Raw genomic sequence first — 21,990 nt, 5'->3', positions numbered from 1 at the left:
AGACGGGGTCTTGTTAAGTTACTGAGGCTGGCCTTGAACACAATCCTCCTGCCTCAGCCTCCTGTGTAGCTGGGATTACAGTCTTGTGTACCATTCCCAACTATGTCATAGGCTCTTTGGGATAACAGCTGTCAGTTTGATGAGGGTATAAATTCCCCTTCTGTCACTCTCCAGAAACAATCTGGACAAGTTCCCAAGACCTCTGTATGTATCTTTGTATGACTGTTTTCTTCAAAACAGAAAACAGAGGTCTTGAGCAGGGAATTTCCAAGTCATTTCCAGGTTTCAGTGTTTTTAAACCCAGAGGATTTATCAGTGGTCAGATGTGTCTGGGGTAGTAGGAAAATAAATACTTCACAGAGTTGTTAAATCGCTAGGTCTTCTGCATTAATGATCACACAACCAGATGCAAGGGCAGGATTCCTGCTAGTTGGCAGCTGCAGCTGGTTATCAGTAGGAAGGCTAGAGATCATAGAAATTGGACTTCTGCCTCATCATTTGTCTCTTCCAGTGAGAAGAGCAAGAGCAGCAGGGCATGAGGTTTATATATTTCCCCTTAATATAAATTCAGAGTGTGGTGGACGACAGACTAAGTCTGAATCCAGGACTTCTAGACTTTCCATTCATCACTAAGAAGGAAAAGTACCTGGATCATAAAATATTCCCCACTGGAATAGACCAAGGAACTCAAAGAAAGGGTAAGAATAGATTTCTCTGCTATAAATGTGACTCCCGGTCAAACATCAAGATGAATATATATATAAATATATATATTTATGTAGGCAGTTATAGTTCAGTGATTAAGAGAGAGTTCTGGAACTTGGCAGCTGGTGTGCCACCCATTTCTAGCCAAAGGATCTTGGTTATATTACTTCAACTTGTCTGAGTTTCCTTATCTGTATGTAATTTGGAGGTTAAATAATAAATGACAAAACAAAACCCCTCCAATTGGTAGGTTCTGACAACTAAACCTGTTGGTCTCATAAAATTCTTGTAGCAGTTCTTAATCTACAGTCAGCGTTCCTACACTCTAGTTTTTACTGTTTAAACACTTGAGAGTAGTAGCAAGTATTCTGCCTTACCTTTGTATTTATGTTGACAGGATGGAACTTCTGTGGTGTGTAATGAGTCTCTGCTTCTATGGGATCCTACAAGTTGATGCCTCAGGTAAGTGAATGTCTTTTGACAATCAATTAAAATTTAAGTCTTGTTCAGGGCAATGTATCCACTCTTTGAGAACTAATTGAAAAGAAAATAATGCCTATTTCCGTTATCTTCTGTAGTAGCACAGAATCATAGGTTTGACAGAATTGGTAGAATTTGGTGATAAGAGGGATCATTGATATCTCTGGTCTTCATGGGACACAGTGCACTTGGGGCATGTGGTCTGTTGTGTATAGACAGAGGACATGTTCATCACCTTCAAGACAATTAGAGGACTGATTCTTTTCCCTTATCCTAGGTTCTATGGGAAAACAAATGGCAGTGATGGTAGTACTGTCTGTTTCCCAAACCTTGGTGGAGAAGCCTCAGTGGTTAATAGGCCGCTGAGACCCTAAAAACAAACCAGAAAACAAACCAAAAACTAAAGATGGATTTTTGCCATAATGCTTCTATATGGGAAAGAAAGGACTTTTCTTTAGACTCATTCTTTCTTGGAATGTTGCTTTAGAAGAGGAGCCAGCCAAGACCTTTGCTGAGTTTAAATAAATGAATAGCCATCATCAACCTGGATCATATGAAATCAAGAGTTGGAAGGGCCTTAATATTAGAGAGGGCATGTTTTGGGGTCTCCTCTCATCTCCAGCATTGCTGTTCAGAATCATCCCCTGGAACTTCTAACTAGTGATCGCCCATTGTATTTTTGGATTGATCACATTTTTAGAAAGTTTTTAGTACAAACAGAAATTTCTCTTTGTCATTTTCATACATTTCTTCAGTTCAGTTATATGATTGAAACAGAAAATAGTTAATGCAAAGTTTCTTCAATTTTAATGCAAAGAACATGGGGATCCTCATTTGAAAAAGATTCCCATGTATAATTCTCCTGAATACCATAGACTATGAATATCTTTGCTTTAATTCCTATTCTATGTGAGAGGGCTTCAGAGATGTTGAATCAGTGATTATGTAACCATGACCCGAGTGTTCTGCACTATATACCTTCAACTGTTGTTCACATGGCATGGATTTGAGCCCTCCTACCAACCTGATCATCTTTGCTGGGTGCATTTCAGTTTTCTATGCCACTTAAAGCATTGTATTAGAAACCAAAAATAGCTCTAAAGGAGGGGTATAACTAGGACAGAGTGCAGCTCAAAGCTGAAAGTAGAGATAACTTCTAAACTTGTTGGCCCTTTGGGACTTCACAGAGGAAAGATATATTTTAACAAGGGTGATATTCAGTTGGGATCCACTAGTATACAGACAGGCTACACTAGTATCCCAGCATTTCTCCAACTTGTTTGGGTTTCTCATTTGCTTGTGAATGACTCCATGTCCTGATTTTAAAATATAACCTCCACTGTTAATTTGTTCTTCTTTGAGTTAGTTCTGTTTGAATGTTAACTACTCACATTCCTTCCTTCCTTGTCCATTTCAAGTAAAACAACACTGCAAATCACTTTTTATCCCTCTAACCTGGTTTTAATTTTCTTCATGCCAGTTATTTCCTAAATGACATTAGCTCTTTCTTCTCTCTTCTTCTCCTATTCCCCATTCTCCTGCTCCTCCTCCATACTCTTTTTTTCTCCCCAAACACCTGTCCTCCTCTTCTCTTTTCTTTCTCTTCCTTCCTTCCCTCTGTCCCCTCTCCCTCATCATTTCCTCCCTTGGTTTTCGCTACCTGAGGGCACAGATTTGTCCATTTTGTTTGTTCTCCAAACACTTGGTATAATGATTGACACATGGAGACATAGTAGGTGCTCAATAATACATGTTAAATTAATGAATAAATATGCCTTCGCCTTTCCACTTTTTTTTTTTAAACTCAGACTGGCTAGCTTCATAATGGAAATATTTAAATCCATACTGGTAATTCATTGTGGTTCCATGTTTTACCTCACCTTTAAGAAAAAGGAGAGGGGCGAGGTGACCAAGTCACTCCTGTTGAAAGTTGAAGGAGTTCTGAGGGTAGTGAGAGCTGGTGCCTCCCCAGTGGCTCTGGCAGAGCTTTTTTTTTTTTTTTTTTTTTTTTTCTCGAATGACCTTTACTGTAATCCATCCAAGGAGTGTCCCTTCCCCAAATGCCATTGGTAAGTGAGCTCTACCCAGGAACTATGACTCATACTTCTGCCAGGGGAAGCTGACTTCTTGAATAAGATAAGTTCTCATTCCAGCCCCATTGAGTCACCGTGGGAGCAGGAAACATGCTGTAATCCCCTCGGCCCATCTGGCACATACTCATTTGCCTTCCTCATGAAGAGGTGTATTGTGTCTGCATCAGGGCCGCACTTCCTAGTCGGAGGGAGAGGAGTAAAAGGGAAGCATTGTTAACAAAAATAAAAGGGGCAACTGACTCTGAGGAGGAAAGGGACCATTGCACATCTTGAGGGATCAACCAAGTTCTCTGTGTGCGAAGGTATCGCCTTTTAAGATGGAGATGCTGGCAGACCCGCTGGTCTTTGATGAGGCTCTCTCCGCGCTATGGGTTCTTATCTTTATGGAAGCACCAGTTTTTATAAGGAGCAAAAGACAGTCTGAAAACCTCAAAGCAATTTACCTGCATATGGCATTAGTAAGAGTCTTATTTGTTGTTTGGGGATTGTTCGTGGGACCTCGCTTTAAAGAGAAGTTTCCAGTTTTAAAAAAGGGAACCATAACAACTTCAGGGTTTAGTAGTACACACTGAGGCACAGAATTCTGACTTCCAGACATGGTCTTCTGGTAGCAGAACTATGGTTTCTTACCCCTCCAGGGGAGGGTGAGCAACATTTACATCTCAGGTAGTGACAAAAGCAAATAATATTTTTTTTAAAAAAATCATCATTATTTCCTTTTAAGGAACTAAATAGTAGATAATTATAATAGCGATACATAATAATCATGTGGTAGAGTAATAATAATAAAGTTCCTTTTGTTTAAAAAGCAGTTTGCATTTTACGTATTTAATGTCATTTGATTCTCACACCCAGTTGATCAGATGGCCCATGACTATTAAAACTACCCTTTTTGGATAAGAAAACTTAAAATCAAAATGGCAAATGAACTGCCCAAAGTCACACAGGTAATAACTTAGCATAACTGAGACTTCAACTAGTTTCTCAGTTCCCAGGACCCATGTTATTCTTACTAGATATGCTTCTCTTGGGCCCTAGCATAATGTAAATGATTTAGAAAGAAGGTCTAGGTCCACGGAATTACAGGTAAATCATTTGAAGGAGACAAAAGTAATCATCTTGCTAATTGTTGAAGGAATACTCAGTCATGGTTTTCTGTGCTGTCTAGATAAGGAGTCTCTTTACAGCCTTAAGACCCTTTCTTCAGAAGGAAAATCTTGACAATCCTAACTTCAAACCTCAGTATTCTCATTGTTGCTTGTTAGAGGGTTCAGCACCTCCACTATTATACTCAGAGAAGTTTCCATTTGTGAGAATTGAAAAGGAAACCCTGGAGTCACCCCACATTTCTCCTTGGCGTGCTTCCTGTTGGCTGTGTGTTAGAAACCTAAACTGTTAAAGCTGCCTTCAGACTAGAAATAAAGATATGGAACCTGAGACTCCAAATTGGGGAGACAGTGAAAGTGGCACCATATCCATTATGGTGAACTTGAATGACATTGCATCAACAAAAACATTTGCTGCACAGTTCATTTGAGAGAGAATATACTCTGCGGTATTTCCCCCAAATGCGTGTGTGCATACAGATCTTTGAAAGTAGCTTTTAATTTCCCAGTCAACAGTTAACTATGTACTCATTGCAGGGTTAAATTTCCAACATATTCTGGTTGGGTCGAAGGGGCTCTTTTATAGTTAGGAAGTGATGAGCCAGGGAGATAGCGCAAGCATATGATGCTCATGATAACATGCCTGATAGAGCAGATAGAGCTGGTTTTGAAGGCTGACTTCATCTCAGAAGCAGGGCTCTTTCCTTGATAGCACATCGCCTTGGTTCTGCTATTGAAAGCAAAATCCTCTGATTCATTTTCTATAATGTTTTTATGAAATTTGCAGAGAGCAGAAATGATCTGTTGATTTATTGGGCATGAATTACACAATGCAAAATAAATAAATAAGTAAAAATGATGAGTTATGCTAGTAATTTACCATGTTAGGTTCTGATTGTTTTACTGTGCAAGCTGTTTAATGACATTAAAAAAGTCATTTCATCACTTTTTGTCACTACGTTCTGACTTGTAAACCCCAACCAGCCAACCAACTAACCAACAATAACAGCAGACCTCAGCTCATTCAGCCTTGTCCTCATTAAGGAAGATTATGCCTTAATGACACCAATGGGATATACCGATCTTATTACTCAATTAAATGGTTTCTAAGAACAATCTTGACAACAATAATTTCACATTTGATCATGCATTTGATCATTCTGTTTTGCAGAATCCAGGGTGAAAAGGGGATGGTTCTTCTTTTAAAGGTCCTATATTAAAATTTGAGAGAATGGATAGAGAATAAATACCCAGTGGGATGCCATGAGAGACCAGAGAAGTTAATAATTGTTTCAAGAGGTAGCAGGGAAGACTTTTCAATCAAAGAATAAGTGCTCTTTCCTTGGAAGAAATGCATTTCTTGTTTGGTAACAGAATAGTACAGGGTAACTGAAAGGATAGTGTAAAGGCGATTCGAAGCCAAGCCAAGCTGGAACAGGAGGTTGGGAACAGATTGTGGAGCACAGGAATCCATTCTGAAAAAGACAATCATTGTGTTTAATGTATTTAAATACAGTTGGCTAGAGTGCTCCCCCCACAAATTCTATCTTATTTCTACAAGGATGTATCATATCTTTAATGCTATGTAATGGTTCTTTCAGCTTTTGTTAAGAATTCAGTTCGTTGCCAGCCTCAATGGCCTCATTTTATTTGAATGTGCTTTTTGAAAAACTCCACACTCAGATGTACTTGTGACATTCAGTCCTGTCTCTGTCGCCCATGGCTGGTCATACTGAACGCTCTTCGTTTCTATGCAATTTACTGCAAACATTTGGAGAATGTATGAAGAATATCATTTCATTTTATTCTTAGTCCTAAAGGTCATTGGAGTCACAGAATTTCACTCTGTTGTCCTTTAAATGCTGCTTCTTGGGAGCCGATCTCACCATCGACCATTGAATTTTTTTTCCCCTCCAAGCTGCATTTATATTTTGGAACACACCGATGTTTATTTTTGAGTTATTTGTACTTCCCAAGGGTGCATATTATGTAGCCTGATTGAAAAGAGATTTGAGTACCCTAATTTATTGGTCTGATGCTGACTCTGCAAATAAACAGCTTCTTGTAGTGCAGTGATGATTCTGTGATTGGAAAAATGACCTGATTCTTCCTTCCCATGGCCTTGTTAGTTAAGGGAAACAAGAAATTCTTCAGGGAACACATGAGTGCCTATGGCTGAAGGTAGCAAGGATTGGTTCATAGGAATTTATTTTGCCCTTTGAGTCACTTTCCTTTTCTGCTATTTTCCCTTCCTTCTTCCAGAATATGTGTTTCTGCCCTACTGAGGTGAGCTCTGTAGAATCAGATCTCCACCTTAGAAGTGATTCGCCACCAGACCCATTCTTGCTCATTTTTATTCCCCTGTTTTCTTTTCTGCTTAGTCCGTTACCTACTTTAGGACACAAGATAGGTTCCCACCCAGGATGAAACATGATAATTGCCCCCTAGTCTACTGGGTGCTGCCATCTCTCATGTAGTTCTGAGAGATGAAGAGAAGATAGATACACTTTACAAAAAACTCTGGGAACCTCAGTCAATCACTCCAGGTACTTGCCATCCAAATCTATAAAAGCTCAGGTATAGAACTGCCTTCTGTTGTCTTTCCCCATTTTAGAGACAGTAGGAAGATTGAAAAATACAGGATGGCTAAGAACATGAGAGAACAGAGAGAAATTAATCACACCTTCAATGATCTTGACTTGTCTGTGTTCTATTGTTTCCTTGAATTTTGTTTCTCCTTCTACCACAGGAGTCAAACGCATGTGCAATAAAGCAGTTTATTAGTAGGAAGTGAATCTCACTTTCCTACGATATTTGTAGGTCCTGAAATAATAATAGTTTAAGGCTCTTGCCTATCACTCGTTTTTTTTCCTTCCAAGATACATTTCTATTTTTGGAAGTGCTCTTTGAGACAGATAGGAATGTGGATTTTGATATGTATATCAAGGTGTCCGTGTTTGCATTTTTCACCTGAGCATAATATATAGAATGTTGTGGTCTCTTCAAGATTTGGGTTTGCCCTGCCATGCCAACAAGATGGACCAGGGGAAAATATTTGCTCAACTATGTATCCTCAGTGTAAACTCCAGAGCCTACTCCTTTAGATAGATGTTCAAGAAAGAGCGGAAGCAGAAAGCAAGTGTATCTATTAGTCACTAATGATCTTTCTATATAAATGTTGATCTTTATTAATTTACTATGGTGTGTTTTTTTATTACATTTGCATAACAAGTACAACTATAGTTAAAATATAGAACTTCATTATGTTTCAAAGCAAACACGAATATGTAAATTATTGTTCTCAAGAGATCCCAAATGGACCATTATTTGGTACTCTTTTGTTTGACTTTTACTTGGAGAGAAAGCTTTAATTGTTCATCACAGACTTGTTTGATGTTTATATTGCAGTAAACCTACTAAGTTTAAATGGATATGGCTGAGTTAACCTGAAAGGTCTGTCCTTCTGTGGATTCTCTGGGGCTTCATGCTGCCCCAAAAGTTGACTAATGAACTAATTTTTGCTTTTCAGAGAGAAAACATTAATTTTATCCTTATATTTTCTATTTTATTTGGGCCTTTTTGATTTATATGGTCTCCTAAGGAAAATGGAATTTCTCTTATGCAACATGATCTGACACCCATAGATGCACCTTAAGTACCTTTTCAGCATTATTCACTGTCCACTCAAGATAAAGGAAAATGAAGAGAAGGGAGGAAGAGGGAAGAAGAGACAGAAAGACAGAAGGAGAAATACAGTGCGGAAAAGAGAAACAAATACAAAGAATAAAAAAGAGAGATACAAATACGTTTTAGAAATGCAGAGAAGGATTTCTTAATTTGATATATACCCTACTATACTCTTTTCAGATTACAAAAAAGCTTTTTTGTTTTTGTGTTTTGATACTACACTTAAATGTTCTCTCTTTTGTCTTGAAGTTTGCATTGGATCATTGAATGATTTTCTTTTGGGACAGTTGGTTTTTTTCCTAGTATTTTTTATTGTTTTATTATGTTCTTCCTTCTTAGTATATTAAAATGATAAGAAGAAATAGAAATGTTAAATATTGTAGAAGTTTCCTTACATGTAGTGCACCTCCAGATATGAGAGCCATCACCATCTCCAGGGATAAGACTTTGCAAATCAAGAAGACTTGTATTCTGAGGAAAGTATACAACAGGGGTAGTGGAGGCTTGGAGCTTCTCATGACTTTCACAATAATGAAGGAAGTGGAGATGGTCAGAGTCTGGATCCCCTTTTGCATTTTCATAAATTCCAAGGCAGAAAAAAATCTGCTATTTGAAACTGACACTGAGCTGTGAAATGTCTTTGCTAGTTGCAATGTATTGCTTGAGTCTCAGTATAAACCCAGCTTATAGTACGATCTAGAAGAAGGATGTAGCTTTGGAGAATAATTTAAATGAAATTTTTGAATAGAGTAATTAGTAAATGGAATTGTAGCAGGAATCCCTCCTTCCCATGTATGCAATGTTAACAGAATGCTAAGGAGTGTTTCAAGAAAAAAGTGAAGACAATGTCCTTTGTTCCTGGTTGCTTTATTAAAGCAAGGTCTTAGTTAGCTCACCTTTATTACTCTAAATATCCTGTTATTAAAAATGATTCTTCATTTCATCTACAATACAGTGATAACTGATGACTGCAATAATAGCCATGAAGCATTATACACTATTGATATTTTTAATCAGTTAAGGAAGATCATGTTAAACTAAACATGGCTTTAGATCTCTTACATTTTTTAATTCTCTGTAAATGGAGAATAGCCAAAGTGTGTGTGTGTGTGTGTCTGTGTGCATGCACACATGAAATAGAAAGAAAGAGAGGAAAATAATATTAATTGAATGAGAGTATATTTGTATAATAGTGTATAAATTACTAAGTAGTTCCATGTGAGAGAGGAATGTTTTCTTCTATGTTTACTAGTGAGGAACTCCAGATTCAGAAAAGTGAATTAACTCATCACAGCTAGTAAAGGGTAAAAACTTGTACTGCTATTTCATTTTAAGATGTATGCCATTTTAAATATACCATGCTGATAACTGAATTCTTTGTAATTAAAACTCTTTATTTTCAAAATGTGTTAACCAATGCTGTCTGTCAAAAATTGATGACAGAGAAAATATGTATTTGAAAAGAGATACCTAACCAATTACCAAAACAGCACATAAGATGTGCTTTTTAGTTATGCAAATACTGTTTCAAATTGATTTGTATCAAACTTCCTGAAACCCCTACAGTATATTTCAAACGTATATATTCAGATTATAGACCACTTTCCAAGTTTATATACATTTCCCTAAAGGAAAACACTTCTAAACAAGAACAACTTTGCAGATGGATGAAGGGAATCTGACTTAATACAGATGTTGTGGGTTTGTGTGGAGTGGGAGGCTGGTAACTTCAGTGTGCCACAAGGTTGCTTTTGGTATATCCATTTGGTTTCCATGTGGCTAACTTAGATACTAACTGTACCTCTTTCTCTTTAGCTAACTACTGCAGGCTCTGTTCCTTCTATGTGTTAAGGGACATAGTGAATGATGTTTACATGTGGCTCAGAGATGTTTTTGGTATCCAACAGTGTACAGTTCTAGAAAATTCTTTGCAGTCTAAAAATGCCAGTTCTTTTTCACTATGCTTTGGCAGTGATGGGGTGTGAATTTTGAAATTTGATTGTGGTTTCACTCCAAGTTCTTTTTTATTTCTGATGGAGTTGGAATGTTTTATTCTGCACAGAAATTGTCACTTTTGTGTGTGTGTGTAGCAACAAAACAGCTAAAATAACCATCACCTGGACTTAGCAAGCACACAAAAGATTGGGTTGGAGGGATTATCACCAACCTATTCATAGGTAAGCTATTCCACTTACTGCAAGCTTTCCAAAATTGAAATCCAAGAATGTTAATGCAGAAATCCTTTTCAGTCCTAGGAAAATCAGTTTCTTAATAGGCTGCTTATTCATTTTAAAGGGTACAATACTTTTGTCCCAAAAGGATAAATATCCCCCTCTAATTTTGAGACTGTATCTGTGATGTAATAATAACAGGTCAAAGATCTATATAACCTCCAATTTTAGGGAAGCTGGTACTTTATGATTAGATGAAAAAACAAGTTCAGCAGATGCTCCCTGGGTACCTGTTATGGACAAAGCTTTGTGTAATGGGGAATGTAAAGGCAAACAAGACATTTTGCATTTATTAATTGTTCACAGTGCATGGGCATGGGCTAGACATCATGCTTGCCTATACTGGTAAAGAAGGCAGTTATCTTTTCCATCATGGTGCTTACACTCTTGGGGATGGATTGCAGATGAACAAAAGGGATAAACAGATTTTTATAAACGGTTCTATGCTGGTTATCTATAGGGCTTTATATTGATGGAAAGTAATGGTGCAGTACTTCCCTTGTTGGGTGGTTAGGAAAGATCTATGTAAGATGTCTTTGTGTTGAGGTTGAAGGAAGAGAAATTACCATCTATATGCAAAGCAGAGGGAAAGGCAGTGGGGTAGCATGTGTCAAGGAAGATGCTGAGGATCATTCCAACAAGCAACAGTTCTTGTTGCTGGAGCTTCAAGAACTTGTGAGCAAAGGGCAAAGTAGAGGTAGGCAGAGTCCAACACATACTAAAGGTTTGTTACATTTTCCTTCATGGTTGGAAAAACCACTGGAAGATTTGATGAGGGACATGACATTATTCAGCTGTCATTCAGTGTTCATGCTAGTTACTATGTAGGAAATAGATTGGAGAAGATCCCAGTTTATCTCTGCATGTGAACAAGGCCCTTTAAGCAAACCGTCTGTTATAAAGCAGGTAGAAATGCTACATTTGAAATATATGTCTTTTAAAATGAATTGATGAGTTGGGAAGAAATCCTCAGAGGCCCAAACTGAAGTGAAAACAGGAATCCGTAAAAGGAAGCCAGTTCTGTAGCTGGCAACTGCCCAGGATAACATCTAGAGTCTGCAGCAAAAGATGTGTTTACATACTATGACATTTGGGGTAAGTTTGTTTAAAAATAAAACAGAATTCTTACGTTATAGATTACCCCAAAGCAAATCTTGGTTGGATTAAATCTTGAAATGTAAAAAAATAAATTAAATCCTAAAAGTACTAAAAATTCTAAAAGCAGCAAATGTATGCAAACATTTTTATAAAATTGGTATAGAGAAGACCTTTCCAGATAAATCACCACAGGTAAAGGCCTTGAAAGAAAATTTGATATATGTGACTACATTATGATTGGGAAAAGTAATAGGGCATCAAGATATTATAAGTTAGAGGGCAAATGAAAAATTGGAAAAATACAAATATGTAGTCGATGTTATCAGAATACAAGGAGCTCTTGCACACACAAATCTTTCCTATATAAACTCTGGAAAATAAACAAATATTTGTAACTGGCGGTTCAGGAAGTTCAAAAAAGAATTGAAAATGAAGTGATCATACTAAAATTAAGGTCAAGTTCATGAGAAAGAAAAACAACAATGCAACACCACTTTTCACTCATCAATTGGGCAGAGATTAACAACAGTTCTGCTGGCATTGGTGGGGACATGGTGATCTAAGGAGCAGGTATGGTGTTCTCATACACAGGGGTGAGCAAAGTGAGAGTATACCAGGACTAGGTGGCATGGAGGGTATCCTGGCTGTTTGTTTCTAAGGTGCTGCTGGAATGCCTCCTGGTATCCTGATAATGGCTCTTCCACACATAAACCCTGAGGAAGTATTCAGAAAGCATCAAAATGTACTCACAACTGTGTTTTCCATAGGATTATTAAAAGTGATAACACTGAATGTAAATATTCACTGATAAAGTATGCATAAATAAATTGCTATGTCAATGAAGGGGAATACTATAGGCCCATTTAAAATGTTATATGAATAAGTTATATTGCCCATATGTATAATGTCAAAATACACTCATGTATATCTAAAAAGAACAAATAAAAATTAATTAATTAAAAATGTATATAATATGCATTGATATTTATCAGTGTGGTAGTATGTTTCTGATAGATCTTTCTGATTAAAAAAAGGTACCATAAAGGAGGGATAGATCAAACCTTTAAAAATGGCAGCAGTTGTTTGCTGGAACTGGATGGTACTAGCTCGTGAGAGTCAAATGTTCAATTTTTCAGGAAGTTTTTTAGCCAGTTATCAAATGTTTGGTAGTTTGGAATTATCTCTAGTGAGAATATTTATCCTGGAAACTGGAAAACAGATGCTACAATTTAGCTTTCTCACCTCCTGGCTGGTGTACCAGCCCACATGCATGTGTGCATATATGTAAGAAGCCTTTGTAGAATACACCCAAACCTTGACAGAAATTATCTTTACAAAGTGGAGTGATATTTGGGATTTTTTTCCCCATTTAAAAAATAATTTTATTTGCTGTCTGAATATATTACAATCCTATTATAGTTATAGATAGAGAGTAACTTAATTTTTGGAAATAGGTGAGAATGAAGATCTCTACTTGCTGGAGTCCTAGGGATGGTAAGCAAGGGCTAACTGTGAGAGACACTGTTGTTGATGCACTGACTTTTTGTTTTCATCTATGTTGGTATGTTAATAACTTCCCTAGCACAGAGACATAATATGATTTCAATATTCATACAATGACCTTGCTAGATTACTAAGTTAGATGCTTTCTGAGGGCAAAGAAATATTAGTATTGATTTTCCTGCATTATTACCATGGCCAGTCTTTGTATATTTGTTAAGTATATATTGTCAAGAGAATAAATATTAGCTACAGAAATAGCTGGAAGTTCCAATCGGTGAGTCTTCACTTTGCCTCATCAAAATTTGCTAATTCTGGATACTTGGTCCCCATAGTACCTATATGCTTACCTATTTACCTGCTCTTTAAAACATTTATGTTGATTACAGGCAGATTTCTGTTTTTTTGTTTTTCATCTTTGTGCTTGTTAAACACAAAATCAGTGAGACAGAGAATGCTCAGCCAGCTGTCAACATTTCAATTTCTGTGGCATGATTATGCATGTGTTAAACAAATGAATACTTTTTCCTTCAGCTGTCAGCATTCCTGCATTCTCCATGCAACAGCATATGTAGTACTGGGTTTACATTAGATGCTGGGGACAGTGCACATTATTTGCACATTATTTTATGTTCACCAAACAGCACTTTCATAATGCAGTGTTTTGCAGTCTAAACACTGTAGAGGATAGCTTCATTCCTCTTCACAGATGAGGAAGTATAGGCTTGTAGAGGTTAGATGATTTAGCCATAGTCCTGCAGGTAGTAAGTAAGAGAACTAGGACTCAAGCTCTTTTATTCCTAAGGCCATTATTCTTTTTCCTGGAAGGCCCATGGGATTCCCTACCCTTTCACTATTGAGGATATCGTTATTTTATATTTTTCTAAATACTCCATGTGTTTCACAAAAGAAAACTAAACATGCTAGTTACATAGCCATCAGTGCAATATTGCAATATAATTTGAGAACCTTTCATTAGCCCAAGAGAAAACCCTGTATTCAGTAGCTGCTAACCTTCAACCCCTTCCCTCTCTCCTCCAGACCTACTCACTAATCTGCTTTCTATTTGTATAGATTTTCCTGTTCTGGACATTTCATATAAGTGGAGGAGTCATACTAGAGGAGACTTTTTTTTGGACTTGTTTAGCATAATGTTTTCACTTAACACGATGTTTTTAAAATGTGTCCATATTATAGCATGAATCAATACTCCATTACATTTTATTGACAGATAATATTCAATTGTTTATTCATTCATCATTTATAGGTATTTGGATTCTTTCCACTTTTTAGCTGTTATGAATAATACTGTTCTGAACATTGTAAGTTTTTGCGTGGACACACACATTTTCATTCTCTAGGGGATATACCTAGAAATAGAATTCCTGGGTCATGGTAAATTTATGTTGAACATTTTGAAGAACTGTCAAAGCTATTTTTCAAGGTGACTGCACCATGATAAATGCTTTTTGAAGTATTGAAATAGCAGGTGAGTCTGAGGTTGGGTTTGATAACTCAGCTTTATAGAATGACTCCTTAGGGTAAAACACATTGCAACAAAGAAGAAGAGACTATTGCCCATTCAGGGTACTTCCATGTGTTAGCTATAGTGAGTACTGCTGCTGCTGACATGAACTTGAGAGTGCACCTATCTTTTTGGGGTCCTGATTTCAGTTACTGTGTATGTACACACCCAAAGTGAGATTGCTGGGTCACATGGTAGTTATATTTTTAATTTTTCAAGGAATTTTCCTAAAGTTTTCCAGAATGGATGAAGAAAATGTGGTCTACAAAATACAAGGAATCAGTCTTATGGAAAGAGAAAAAAACCCTGCTGCTTGCAGCAATATTGATGAACCTCAAAGTCATTATGCTAAGTAAATAAGCCAATATAACATGATATCACCTGAGGAATCTAAAATCGTCAAACTCATAGAAACAGAGTAGAGTGGTTATTGTAAGGGCTGGAAGAGGTGGAAGCAGTATTAGTGAAAGGATACAAAGTTTCAGTTACCCAAGTTGAATAAATCCTAGAGATTTACTGTATAGCTCTATCATTAGCAAGATTGCCTTGTATAAATTTGCAGAGGTTAGATCTTAGGTAAAGTTTTTTTTTTTTTCCATAACAATAATGAAAATAATAACAACAAAGATGGCTGGAGGAAACTTTAGGGTTTCACCTTGTGGTAGTTTCATGGGTATGTAATTATATTCAAATCCATCAAGTTGGATTCAGTAAACATGTATACCTTTTATATGTCAATCAAACTTCACTGAAGTGAAAAGAGGAGGAGGGGTGAAGTGAGGAGAAAACCATGGTAAATTCCAAAGCCTTCTAGTTCTGCCCCTTAATCTTTGAGCAGTGGAACATCTGAACATTTCCTTTTTGTTTAGTATGACAAAATTAAATCTCAGTACTGTGCAAGCTCAGGAAATATCCTGGGTCAGAAAATGCCCTGGTTAATTCACAATATATACAGCAGAATGAAAAATTCTGAATTCAAGTTAGATCATGGTACCATATGACTCTCTGTGTCCCTATCTGTAAAGCGAAGATGATAATATGGGTCCTGCCTACTCTCTTGTGGAGTTGTTATGGAGATTCAGTGAGATAATATATTTAAAAGTTTTTTGTACTCAGCAAAAGGAAGCAGATGCTTGTTCAAAGAAGCCTGGAAACTGAGAGCACACACTTGGCAGAAGGGTAAGCACCAACTGGTCCTCTGTGATATGAGATTAGGATTGAGATTTTTGCACTGGAGGGTGGATGCTGGCTTGCAAGAATGCACATTTCCTATGTGATTAAACCTTTTCCCAGAAAGGATTTTCACAAACTAAATGTTCATTTACTTATTAATTTTCTAAGAATTCAAAGGCAAGAGGTAGCATCTTCTTCAAACTGAGTTGCTTACAAACCAGTCTCTGGTCTCATGGTTCTGTGACACTCACTCTGGTTTTGATGATTCCAAATCAGTTCTCACTTGTATTATTTTTTAGTTGTGTTTTTTAATGTAATTGCAGAAGAAAGATGGGGAAAGAAAATGTATTCGTCATTTCAATTGTGATTTGTTGAGGTTTTTTCCATGAGCCAGGCATTTGCTAAACATGGGATACAATGGTCAACAAAACAGGACTTGTTCCTTTCTTCATTCTACAGTATTTATAATCTCCTGTGTTTTTTTGTCTAAATGTCTCTGGGTCTTTGTTATGCACCATGATTCATAGGTGGCCCCATGACTGTTTGCTTCAAAAATGAAGAACAAAGGAGAGGTTACATTTAGTCTCTTAAAAAATACAAATAATTGAGAACTAGCACAAGGAACATAAAGGATCTCAATGCTGCGGTTCAACTTTGTTGCTAATTTGCTGGGTGACCTTGGGCAAGCCCCTTATCCTCCCTGAATCTGTTTCTTCATCTGTAAAATTGTTCACATTCTTTGGACTCTAATACATTAGGATACTTTATTTCTATTCTTTGGACTGTAATACTTTAGGATACTGTATTTCTAATACTTTATTTCATAACTGAAATAAGTTTAAAGTTCAGGAACTTCTGAGCCAAGTCACCTTCCTTTTACTTACACTTTTCGTCAAACCATCTCAGCTCTTTCCTCTGGCTCTGCCTGCTTCTGTCCATCTTAACTGTCATCCTAGGCCAAGCTGAGCTATCTTACTCTGGCACTTTTTTTGCAGTAACTTCCTAACTGGCTACTGCTTCTTCGCTCTTACTCCCTCCAATCCAGTCTTAACACAGCAACCAGTGTGATCTATTTAAAATGCTAAATTAAACCAGGTTTCCCCTTCGAAAGTATTTACTGTTACTTTTAAGATTAACTTCCAGGTCCTTGCAGTAAACAATCTGACCCATTGTGTTCAGATCCCTACCTGTTGCTTCAGTTCTTTATATGTCTCTCTTTTTCTTGCTTCTGTCAATGAAACTTCTTGGAATTCTTCCAGACATTCACTTGTGTGGTTTCCTTTCTACTCTTAAGTTCTTTCTTAACACAACTTTCCTCTCAACTGTGCTCTTCACCTCTTCACTCTGTAGCACTCAGCTCAGAAACCTCAACAAACACCCTCTACCTCCCCAACTGCCGACAGCTGTGGGAAGTAAGATCCCTGTGATGTATATTCGTCAGGTTACCCTGCACTTCCTTTTCATGGTACCCATTTCAATAGCAATTAAGTTATTGATTGTGTAAATGTTTACTTATTGCCTAGTTAATTCATTATTTAAAGTCTCTTGCCTATCAAAGCTCCCTGAGGACAGGCATAATTGTATTCAACTGTGTATCTCTAGTGCCTGGCAGAAGGCTGTGCACTTAGTAGGTGCTCAGTAAATAACCAGTGAATAAGGAATGAATTTAATCAATGGCAAAAATTTCCTTCTTTACATTAGAAATGAGATTATGAGAGATCGTGACATGTGTCAGGGAGTCCTGAGGAAGCAGAGACTTTTATTTCTATGCAATTATTCGTCTCTGTTGTTAGTAGTGTCCTCATTCCACCCTGTTTAGAAACATATATCCACCAAACTATGCTGAGCACTGTGCAGGGTGTGCAGGACCCAGGTCCTGTCCTTGAGCTCACAATCTAGCAGGGGGTCCAGCCAGATCCTCAAGTAACAATTACACAAGGTAAGAAGTGGTGAGGGTCACAAGATAGGTTCAGAGAAACTGCTACAGTGGTTTTGAAGTGAGAGAAATTGCTTCAAACTGAGAACAGGCAGCTGTGTCTAGGGGTGTAGTGTCTGATTGAGGCTTTGAATAGTGTGATTTGACTACTTATAGATTGTGGAGAAAAGACAGCAAAAGGGCCTATGACGAAACAATTTCCTCCTCCCAACTGTTACAAACAAAGCCAAAGTCTTTAAGACCTGGAAGAGGCAGGAATTGCACCTTTGACATAATTTATTTTTTATTCACACTTGGTTTTATCTAATATATTTTTTAGGTGTATGGAGTCTATGAATTGACAAATGCATACAACTGTATAAAAACCACCACAATTATGATACAGAAAAGTTGCATTGCTCCCCCTGAATTTCTCATGCTGTCATTGTGTAATCAACCCTCTCCCAACAATAGTAATCACTCGTAATCCCTAATCTGTTTTCTGTTTCTGTAATTCTACCTTTTCCAGAATGTCAGATAGATGGAAGCATGCAGGACCTGTTTCTCTCACTAAACATAATGCATTCAGGATGCATCCATCCTGTTGGGTGTATCAGGAGCTCACTCCTCGTTGCAAAGTAGTAGTTTATCTTTCATCCTATGGTTTCATCAGTTTGTTTATTCATTTAGTAATTGAAGAACATTTGATGACTTTATGTTTCTGACTATTAAGATTAAGCTTCCTATAAACATCTGTGCACAGCTTTGTCTGAAAACACATTTTAATTTCTTTTGGGTAAATATCTAGGACTGACATTGCTAGGTCATATGATAGGTATATCTTTAGTGCCAAACTATTTTGCAAAGTGATTGTGCTGCCGTTTGCATTTCCATCTTCAATGAATGAGAATTCCAGCTGCGGCCTATCTAACCAACACTTGGAATTTTCTATTTTAAAATGTTTTCCATTTTAATAGTTAAGTAGAGGCATCTCATATCATTTTTAACTTGTACATACCTAATGACATTGATTTTGGAGCATCTTTTCATATGCTTATTTGTCAAGGTATATGTCCTCTGATGAAGTGTGTTGAACTAATTTTTCCCTTTCATAATTAAGTGGTTTGCTTTCTTTTTAAATTTCGAGGTTTCTATTTATATTCTGGATATAATTCTATTATCAGGTATTTGTAAATATTTTATTCTCATTGTAGTTCATCCTTGCTAACTTTTAATTTTTCTACTTCTTTTAAAGTCCTGCTCCCTTGTCCCTTAAATGGACCTACCACTATTCTTTCCCTACTCAGCATGCTTACAGAACTTCTAGGCTTTTTCAGGCATAGTCAAACTGGAGGGGTCTGAAGATGAAAAAGAGAATTATCTCATTAATATGGAGACTTTAGGTATCTGGAAAGAGAATCTGGTTATTCAAACATCTGTAACCTATGGAACAATGTTCTGAGTGTCATGGGAAAGTATAAATGGTATGCTATACCACCAAGCACTGTCATTCTTTGAGGTTTCTAGTTGTTAAAATACCTTGAGATCAGAACAAGGGAACAGTGAAGACTCTAGATAATTAGATCTCACAAACTTCAGTAATTGCCCATCTGCAGCTCCGTGAATTACCACTGATGATGATGGGGTGGGGGGGATATAAAAGGAGCAGGTACTGGCAACTCAGTCTTTCTCACCTTGATAAATCAGTCTCTCACTTTAACAGCTGTAGATCAACAGGTCCACCTCAGAAACCATTAGCCTCACTACAACCCTCCTTAGTCAGTTTTCTATTGACTTCATTTGTGGTTCAATAAGTAAAAGCAGATGACGTCTTACACACGTGAAGATTCATCAGCCTCAGGGCACACACATTTTTCCCAACCTCTCTTTTATTTCTGCTTGTGGTTATTGATAGGTGTCAATCATTCTTCAGGTATCACCAGTGGCTTTTAGTTACCACAAACATTATGTCTGTTTTTACCCTCTATGACACTGGTCTACCATTCTCATGCTTTGATGTTATCCCAAACCCTGTCACCAACCCCAGCTGACTGGCTCCTGTGGCTTCCATAGCCCAGGCTCCTTCCCTTGTATTTGTCACTGCCCATTCTGTTTGCCTTTTAGGCACAATTCAGATGCCATCTCTTTTATGAAAACATCATTGAAATTTACCCTGCACGCAGTCAGAATGAAGAGCTCCTTCAGCATTTTATGACATCCTTTCTCTTTTTAGCATTTGCTTTATTTTTACTTTGCGTTGTATTTGTCTGACTCTCCTTTCTTTCACCTAGTAAGAATTGTCGAGAGCAGAAACTGTCTTCCTTGTATCTCTATCCCCCATCGAAGTCTGTTATCAAGTGTCACATGCTGTAGGTTCTCACTGAGGGTTTATTGATTGAAGGACATGACATAACCCACAGTTCATCCTGCTTCATGACCCAGACAGAGGAGGTGCCTGAGTGGCTGATAGTTGTAACTGGAGGTGACAGGGTGATCTGATGTGTTCTAAGCCAAGACAGTCCTATTTTCCCACCGGCTGTGACTGTGCTCTCCTGTCTAGAATAGGAAAAGGATGATTTGATTTTGAGTAATAAGCAACCCAGCTCTAATTGTCTATCTTAAATGCCTTCCATTGTTCTGCTTAAGGTGATTTTCTACCAGCATGAAAAGTTCTCCTTCCCAGACAGTTGATGGAGGAGCTGAGTCATGCTTGACTATACTTAATAAGACAGAGGCAGCTCATGCCTGAGGGAGCTGCCTTCGAGGACAGGTTGACATTTCTGACTCCTTTGCTTTTTAAAAGTGGGTGTTGTGAGAGAAAGTTGAACATGAAGATAGCTTTGGAGTCTCCACTGGAAACAGGCCTGTACAATGACACTCTCTAATTCAGACAGACGTGATTGGAGCCACCTCTTGGTTGCAATATATGCCATCTGATGCCAGCAACTGCTAATCAGAGATTTTACACTTCTCATTAAAGAGACTCACTCACTTTGTCCCACTTTTTGTTAACCAGTGCCCCCACCCCCACCCTTTTCTCTGAAAAACTGATTTGTTTTCATATTCTTTAAGATTCAAACAGGGAATATTCTTGAAGTTTAGCATAGATTATATACCCTATCACATTATAGAGATGGAAGGGATTAGAGATCATCTGGTTCCACCTTACATTACACAAGAGAAACTGAGTCCCAGGGAAGGTAGGTTACTTGGCCACAGTCAGCATGAGAGCTTAGATCTGGAAAAAGGCAGATGTGTGTCAGAATCCCTTTCTCCTGCTTTCTTCCTGTGTAACACGCAATGCTTCGTGCACATCATTTATTAAAAGGAACCAATAAAGTCAGATGTGGTGGCACAGGTTCATATTCCCAGTGCCTCAGGAAGCTGAGGAGGAGCATCACAAGTTCTAGACCAACCTCAGCAACTGAGTGAGACCCTGTCTTAAAATAAAAACAAAAACAAAAAGGGCCAGGGATGTGACTTAGTATTACAGCACCCTGGGTTAAATCCCCAGTACCACAAGGAAAAAAATAAAGCTAGTAATAAAACTATCTGGAAGAGTTCTTATGAAGATTTAAAGTAAGAATAAATGAAAAGAACTCAATACGTGGCTTCTGAAAAGCAGCCGATATTTGAGAGGTGGTGGTGGTAGTTGGATTAATAATGGAACTCACACTGGAAAAATTAGGACAAGAAACCGGAGTCCTGACCCGGTACCATTGTTCCCATAGGGAATAAAATGAGATTTACCCCAGCAACTATATTTAGTGGTGAGAAAGTTTAAAGAGTCTCCCTGACAATGAATTCCTATATTCAGTAGCTAGTTTGCTACAGGACAGAAGAAAAGAACATGGTTTGAAATGATTGTTAACATAAAGAATCAAAGTGAGTGGAGCGTTTGGTGGAAGGAATTGTATATAAGGTCTACAAATTAGAAACCAAAAAGCTGAGTATGATCTGAGAGACTGAGATCAGTGGAGTGATGATTGATTCAGAAATCTGTTGCCCTAGCTCTGTGAACTTCCCAGGTACCCCTCAGAGCCTCTTTTCAAACCTCAAAATGAGGCAGTGATCGCCACTTCTTGTATTTAAAATTGCCATCTATACTATAGATTATGATGAATTGCTAATAGTTAACAATCATGGACTTATAATCTTTGGTGGAATATGCTGTGGGAAAGAAGGCAATGACTCCTAAGTGACAAGTTTGAAACATTTTCCTCCCTTCAAGGGTATGGAAATAAAAAAACTGTATTACATCTTTCTGAACAGCCAATTTCACTGTCAGTTTTTGCCATGCAGATTGGGAGACTAGAAGTCCCCACAGATCAGCATTCTGGACTAGACAGTGTTGCTTTGGGATATGCACCTGGAGACCCATGAGATAGATTCCTGGGCACTTATAGTTGTACTGTGAAGCCACTAAAAATCCTCTTCATATGACTGCAGGCTCTTTTCCTGATCTAGCACCTACTTT

At 37.6% G+C, this 21,990-nt stretch overlaps 1 protein-coding gene across 6 annotated transcripts in view; it reads left to right on the top strand.

Annotated features, from left to right (window-relative positions):
- The window catches only part of IL1RAP (interleukin 1 receptor accessory protein), a 171,498-nt gene that overhangs the window by 75,745 nt on the left and 73,763 nt on the right, over positions 1-21,990 (top strand). For 5 of the 6 annotated variants that reach the window (XR_013757318.1, XR_013757319.1, XM_079100858.1 and 2 more), the window contains exon 2: positions 1,103-1,167. The exons of the other annotated variant lie outside the window; for it this stretch is intronic. Coding sequence is in view for 3 of the 5 variants with exons in the window: in XM_079100858.1 (XP_078956984.1) it covers positions 1,104-1,167 (64 nt within the window). In the remaining 2 variants the exon portion in view is untranslated. The remainder of the gene's footprint in view (positions 1-1,102; positions 1,168-21,990) is intronic. 6 annotated transcript variants of the gene reach the window in all.

This window comes from Sciurus vulgaris (assembly GCF_902686455.1).
Source record: "Sciurus vulgaris genome assembly, chromosome: 10".
Classification (NCBI taxonomy): Eukaryota; Metazoa; Chordata; class Mammalia; order Rodentia; family Sciuridae; genus Sciurus; species Sciurus vulgaris.
The sequence above is the reverse complement of the archived record's forward strand: the minus strand, read 5'-3'. Positions and strand labels throughout refer to the sequence as shown.